Source organism: Teleopsis dalmanni, chromosome 2, assembly GCF_002237135.1.
Source record: "Teleopsis dalmanni isolate 2A chromosome 2, ASM223713v2, whole genome shotgun sequence".
NCBI lineage: Eukaryota > Metazoa > Arthropoda > Insecta > Diptera > Diopsidae > Teleopsis > Teleopsis dalmanni.
The window spans coordinates 234879583-234887446 of NC_051847.1; the positions used below are offsets into that span (position 1 = coordinate 234879583).

The window sequence follows — 7864 nt, forward strand, 5'->3', positions numbered from 1 at the left end:
CTAGAAATTATGCCGTTTCTCAAGTATATCAGTTCGCTTAATCTGAAAATAAGAAAAAAAAAAAAAAAACTATTCAAAAGTTTTTGAGATATTGTCGAATAACGGCAATAATATTTAACTTTCGATCAAGTCAGGGCAGGAAGTTGTAAACCCATTTCTGTTTAACCTGTTTCCAGTCCTAAAAGAAAAGAAATAGTAATACTAGCATTTTTTTCATACACTTCAGCAAACTGCAACAAACACCTTTGAAATCTAAGACAGGTATTCATGATTTTTAGCGCATGTTAATAAGACTATGTATATTTACTGTATTTTTTAAAATTTTTTTTTCTATAATCCATTGCATAATAAAAACTTTAAAGGCGCAGGTTTTAGTGAAAGCCGTCAAAATGACGCCTTTTAATATTCATTTCATATACTTCCGACTGTTATAATTCAAGTATTGCCTATTCTGTTTGGTGTGAATATGTCTTTATATGAAATTACTATACCAAGATTTCCTTTACACGTATGTAAAGACTTCATTCAATTATTGAAAGGTCCTTATCGTTAAGAGCTTGCCCTCCGATTTTTAACGATTTTATTTTTAAATAAACTGCTCTTTAGCTGCATGAAAATGATGAAAGAAATTAAATAAACACAAATATTCTTAATAATAGAAAAGTGTATTTAATAATAAATATTTTCAAAATAAATCTATATCTTACTTAAACTCATACAATTATGAGGAAAGTTTATCTAAAATACCCAAAACGTAAGCGAATTTGTCGCAATTTACTAAAAAAATGTAGGAATCAAATTGAAATGCTTCAGAAAAATATCAGTCTTATGGTAGGTTTGTTGATAGATCACAGCAGTTTAGGAACCCATGACAGAAGATTTCAACTTTCACTTTATCATTCCTGTCACTATTGTCACATCGTCCATATTTCATCGTCCTAATTTAATTGAATAAGGACGATGAAAGTGCCCCACATCTGCTTTGCTACTGTTCAGCGTATGTGCTACAGTGATTGAGCATGCTAGCGGCTTACTGTTTTAAGGATTTGGGCCAGCTCCAGGACTCCCTAAACTAAACTTACTAAAGAGCATTTTAGATTTTGCTACAGGTTCAAGGTGGTCCTTAAATCTTTGAGTTTTTATAAGTGGTTCTCCAGTATCGCTGCATTTACTCACATTCACAAAATTTACACAAAAAAATTCACTATTCACCTTTCTTATAACCACTGTCTTAATTTAACATTTAAAAATATAATATAAATTATTAATTCAATTATTCTACAGCTGCTTTATGAATTGAATTTAAAAAAACTCGAGAAAAATGTGCGAACGAACATAAAAGAGAAGTACGGCTTTGGGTCAGTTGGCTAATGAACGCTGACTTTGAGCTTCAAATTTGGCAGGGCACGAGTTCGATTCCTGGTACTTGCGGTCTAAAAAATTATTTACGAATATTTAAATACAAGAAATATTTCCATGACCACTGATGATGGGTATTTGGCAATACTCGAAGTAGCTGTATGGTCAGCCAAAAATTCAATTAATAAAAATAATGCAAAAAAAAAAAAATAATTGTTGTTGTTGTAGTTCTCTTTTACATAGTATTTTTCGAAAAACCTCTTTATAGTTACTGTTTATAAGTTTTTATATGGTAGCCTCAGTATAAAATCAAATTCAATTTCTTTATCGCTTGATCCATTTTTCTATTCGAAAATATATTTCTTGTTATGGAATAAAAAAATTTTAATCATAAAGATTGTTTGTCTGTTTTTCAATAAAACCAAAGCCAATTTTTTATTACTCGCCGGATCTCTTTTTCTATTTAAAACTAAATTTCTAGTATTGGAATATAAGAACTTTAATTATAAAGACGGTTTGTAAATTTTTAATAGCCACAGTATGAAGGGAAATGAATTATCGACAAAGCCAAAACCAACTGACTTGTTTTGCGATTGTTAAATTTCAGGGTTACTTCTCGAACATATATCTTAGTGAATTATCTACGTGTATACACAGTCAACTATTTATCTAAAATAGTTAGGTACAAACTTATGCTTAAAGCAAACTTTGTAAATTAATTAACATAAACAATCAATCACCAAAAAGTGTTTATAAGTTATTGGACTGTCAAAAAGTAACTAATTTTGAATTTTAGTGTAAAAATATGTAAATGATTAAAAATTTTGAAAAATAAAATCCGTTGCAACAAATTAAAAAAATTGCACAATCGCTTTCAGAGAAGATATGAAGCATCATAACCTTTAAGATGAGTAGAAAAAATGGTGAAACGCTTGAATAAGTTAAAATAACTGGAATTTTATATGGTGCGAATATATAATTTTTTAAGATCGTGCATTGATTGACTTTTACGAATTTAAAAAAAAATATTTTACCCCCTACAGTAAATCCACTGAAAAACGACCTTAAATGAGTTTTAAATATTTTATAATCAAATGATAAAACAATAAAAAATTTCCTCAACAGCGTTTCAAGCAAGGTAAAAAATTAGACACGATTAAAACGCAACTTTGAAGTCAAAATGCATCAAATGGTCGGATTACAAAATATAGTGAAATCGCTCGAGCGGAGAGTTCATGACCTGCTCTTGACTTAAATGAAAACAACTCAGTAATTGGTTACTTCAATTACTTGCGTAACATATTAGGCAGATTCATAGTGCGTTGGCACACAGACTTAATTACGGGAATGGATCCCAACTTCCCTAGCCATTTAGATAAGAATAAATACAATTTAATTGCCCGGTTTTAGTGTAATTTAACAGATCTACAAATCTTTAAATAATCGTTTTGGCACACTGAAACTGAAGGAGGAAGTATATATTATTTAAACTGTTTATTATTGTTATAAGTATTGTGTTTGTTTTTGTTTTTCTTTTTTTGCAAAAACATCTAAAAAGATATAATTTTAATTAAACAAAAATAAAAAAAATTAAATTAAAAGCAAAGGTCATATATATTTTTACTAAAATCACAACTAAGGGAACGAATGATCATTAAATTCCTATTCTAAAGTATAACTTAGACTTAATAACGCACTGGAAAAAATAATTAGAGCTTCATGTTAAGAAATCGTATAGAGAGATATTATAGAAGAATTGTATAGTTTAAGTGTTCACTACAGTAACTGGTTTGTTTACATTAAATATTCTCGTTTATAAATAAATTTGTTTATTAATGAGCAAATGAATTGTAATATATTATTGAATATTGAAGTATAAAACAATCTATTAATAAAAAATAAACCGACTTTAGAAAAAAGTCAACAAAATTTCTAAACGTGGGCGATAATAAATAAAAAAATTTTTAATTATAATTTTGTTTAAATTTTTTATATTCTATTTACATAAATTTTAACAAATTATAAATATCTAATAAAAAAAACTAGTGAAAATCCAAACATATCTTTAGTAGTAGACAATTTTATAATTAAGTGAAATCTTCAAATTAATAACCACAAGATTAAAAATAAATTAGAAAAAATAGAAAAAATAAATTATTAAATGTGATTCTCTGAATAACCCTGAGGGAGTTTATTTATTCGATTTTGCACCGTCCATTTACCTTCTATACCAATCAAACTTCTTTTTTAAGCGAGAATAAATCATTTTAATTTTACCATTTTTATGTTTAGAGGTGCCCTACGTTATTTTGATCAAATATAAAAATACTGCTATTTGGGATATTAGAGTTGATCAAAAACTTTCATTTTAGTTTAAAAAAAATCTATATTTATGGTCTTCAAAAATCAAGCATCAAAAATGTTACATATTCTTTAATTAAATAAAGAAATTAGGACTTAAAGCCAACCTGAACGAAATACAAAATAATTCAGGCCATCTTGAGTAGCGACTTCTTGTTAACTTTTTTTGTGTTAAGCCATTTTACATCCATTTTATTTCCTAAAGCCTAGTGAGTAATCAAGGGATCAATCTCCAACAATCTCCATATTAACTTTTCTACAATGTCAAAATTTAAGGAACATATTTTCATATAGAGTTTTATGTCAATTTTTCGTGCGAAATTGGTGTAAATACTAGGCTTAAGAAACTAAGCAATAAATATGTTTTATATGCTTTACAACTATTCTAGATTTACTATCACCTATTTTAACCTATGTGAGCATCAATAGAATAGTTTTATTCTAAATATTATGTGTGCTAGTTTGCTCTGCTTACTTCGATAAAAATATTATATTTGGTAAAAATATCCTTATCATTTAGAAATAATGATTATTTGTATTACATCGAAAGAATGATCATTTGAAAAGAATGATCTTTTGGAAAGAATGATCATTGGGAAATAATTATTTATTAGCTTATAAATATACTTCGGGTGATTACTAACATCATTTACCATAAGTAACCTCTTAATATCCTTTGATTTTCTTGATCCACTTATTATTGTAAAGATTTGACTTAGGGGTATAAATGAAATGCATGAATTTCTAATCTAACATTATCATATACTATATATTAATGTAAATATATACTATATGTTTTTATCTAACATTATCAACTACTATTACTTTGGTTGAATTTTTAAATTAGTAGTAAATTTGAAGACTACAAGTAAAATACTATATAAATTATAACCTCACTAGATTTACGTATCAAAACAACTATTCCCGAAAGTATGCAACAAAGTTACAAATACCCTCTTAATTTCGATAAGGAGTAGTGGTAATGTACTTCAATGACGTATAATTATCCATTTGAAATATTGATTTGATTTTGATTTAGTTTTCTGAACAGAAATTGATTGAAAAAATAAATTCATAATTTAAACTCAAAATCTTTTTTTGTTATTAAATTAAATAAGAGAGTTTTCGAATAGTAGTAAGAGGTTTTTACAACAACAACAATTCATTTTATATTATTTTAATTAATTGAATTTTTGGCTGACAATACAGCTGTTTCGAGTATTGCCAAATACCCATCATCAGTGGTCCTGGAAATAATTCTTGTAATTTAATAATCGTTAAAAATTTTTTTTTTGTTTTTGAGACTGCAAGTACCACATAATGAACTCGAGTCCTGCCAAATTTAAAGCTTAGGGTTATAGTTATAGTGATCAAGATTTTGAAACTTTTAAATAAAATTTTTTATACAGATACTCCTTTAAGTGTTTATAAAAATTAATAATGAAAATGTTCCCCAGTTACTCTTATGAAAAGTTAAAGAAGTAAGCTTGTGTTTATCCATGAATCTTTTAAGTGGCTCAAAAATTTAATCTGAAATCGATCTGCGTTTCAAGACAATATTAACATTAATTATATAATTTTTTAATTATATTCAGAAAAACAATATTATTTAATTTCTATTTAATTAATGCAAAACAAGTTAGTCGTTCTACTGTTTAAGCTAATTTCAACAACACAACTCGTTTTTTATTATTTCATAGCAACAACTTTTTTTAATTCGGACTATTGACACACTTAAATAGTTTTATAAGATTTTTAATTAATTTATGCAATAGCATATTTTGTGTAGCGTGCGCTTATTTTTAACACTTAAAACCATGTCACAAATGTATGGGAATAAAAAAACATTATTTCAAAACTTGAAATAAAATTTCGGTAAAGCACCGGACCAAACTAGGATCATAAACTAGTTATGCCGATCGATACAAAGCATCCAAAGCCAAATAATTTATTTATTTCATAAAGAAAAAACACTCACTTTTTAATGTTGTTAGTAAAAGAGCTCGCAGTTGCACGAATTTCGACCGAAAATTTCTTTAACTTTAAATCAGAAGCACTGAAAGCTTGGGCTTTGCAGACAAACTACTCTACACGACGTTTAACTATAAACTGAACGATCTGCCAGTGTTTACCAGCCCATTTGAATGCAAACGAAATGCTGCAAGCAAACGAAGACCACTGCAAAAACACGAAGTGCTCCGAAGCCAGCAATACGACCCGCGAAATTTTGTGCTACAAAAATTTCTCAAACCTGCTTCTAAATAAGCTGCTGTTGTTGTTGTGAAGTATTTGTTTACATTAGTGTTGTTGTCATAAACCTAATAGCATCATAGATCAATTGATCGATTGTTCCGCCACGTTTGTATCGCCATCTGCACAAGCAGACATTCAGACCTTTTCGCAAGCCTTCACTTACAGACATTCCGCTTTGTATTGAACGTCGTAGTTCGTTGAGTCGCACTCACCCGTAAAGATTAGCGCCTGCCTTTTAAAACCGAGGCAAGGAAATGGGCTTACTTGGTTGCTGTAATCTATCTGTTTGTTTTAAATCTAATCAATGGAATTGTTTTACCTAAACGTGATTATTTAGTGTTGCAATGGCAAAGTCAGGTGTGCGTGTTGTTAACACCTGACTTGTTTTTGAAGAAACAAAAGTCCTGCTATTGAAAAAAATAAGCTCTTAGCCCCGAAAACCAAAACAGAAATTATTTTCAATTTTATAATTTAAATATTAAATTTAAATTATTATATATATTTTTAGGTTTCAGTTCAATCAAATTGTAAGTATTAAACTTAATTTAAGTCCCAACCCTAAAGCAGTTTTGAATACAATGACTAGGCGTCAGCGCAATAGTTTTTCTCTTTTTTATATTGATGATAGTCCCATACTCTTAAGAAAATTTCTTAATATTTTAATTTCAAATCTGTTTGCTATACACCAGCTCAACAAATTGTTTTCTGCAAAGAATAGAAAATGAATACTTTAATTTATATAGCTGTACTTTATACGTTAGTTCTAATTAAAAGCATAGCAAGTGCATTGGTTGTTTATGAATAAATAGCGAAAATTAATGAAGCTCTAAATTCACATAACGTAAATTACAGCAACTCTTCAAAGTTGACAAGATTTAATTCCTAGCAGTTGCAAGTCAAGCATTAAATACGGGCAATTAAACTAAACTACGTCCTTTTCCAAGCTTTTCAGACTATTTGGCAGTACTCAAATGAGCTGTATGGTCAGGTCAGGTATTTGCTTGATTGAATAATTTCTTTTGGATTTGAACATTTCCTCACTATTACTACTCTCTTGTATTGGAAATAAATTTTTTATCATAGAACATAAAATTCTTAATCAAATTATTTAATTATTAATTCTTTTTACAAAAAGAATAATGAAGGATGAAGGCTTGGTTAATCTTACTTGTCTCACTTTAGGATAAAAGAAATATTGTTAACTTAGTTTAAGACAAATAATCATATATACCTTCTATAAGCTGATTTCTTATACAAACTATTGCAAAATTTATTGCATATAAATTTTCAATGAGCAATAAATAGTTTCAGGGTTGAATTTAGTTCTCAATTTAAATAAAAAACACTTAAATATAATAAAGTTTTAAATAATAAATATAATATGTAATACATGTATATAAATAAGTAAAAGCACTACTCTATGGGTGTGTTGCGTATAACAAGGCTGTCAACTCTACTACCTAGAAACTACAAGTTGCTAAAAGTCAGGCTCTCCGAAGAATCTTCAAAGTGCACGCTAAAGGACTAAGAGAATAGAGTCGATCAAAAAATACATGAGGGACAGAGCCCTGAAACTATTCGCGAAAACCGACAGGCTGCCCTACTTAGCACTATCTAATCTCAGAATAATCTCTAACCGCACGGCGGTACGCAGATCTTAGATCAGTCATCGAATGATCACGAAGCTCTTGAGGAATATATAAATTAGTCAGTGAGAAGGGAGGTACTCTGCAGAAACCCCTAAGCTATCAAAGAGTAAAAGTGTCCAGATGCATTAACTAGGAAAAGATTCAACATGATGATGATGAGATTAATAATATATTATAATATATTACTAATATTATAACTTATTATATTTAAAATAATTTTATATCAACATATATAATAAAAC

General features: G+C 28.4%; 1 protein-coding gene across 1 annotated transcript in view; it reads right to left on the reverse strand.

Annotated features, from left to right (window-relative positions):
* LOC119677005 (probable GDP-L-fucose synthase) overlaps positions 1–7864 on the reverse strand; it is a 16533-nt gene continuing 8669 nt past the window's right edge. The window contains exon 3 of the mRNA XM_038088270.1: positions 1–42. Coding sequence (XP_037944198.1) covers positions 1–42 — 42 coding nt within the window. The remainder of the gene's footprint in view (positions 43–7864) is intronic.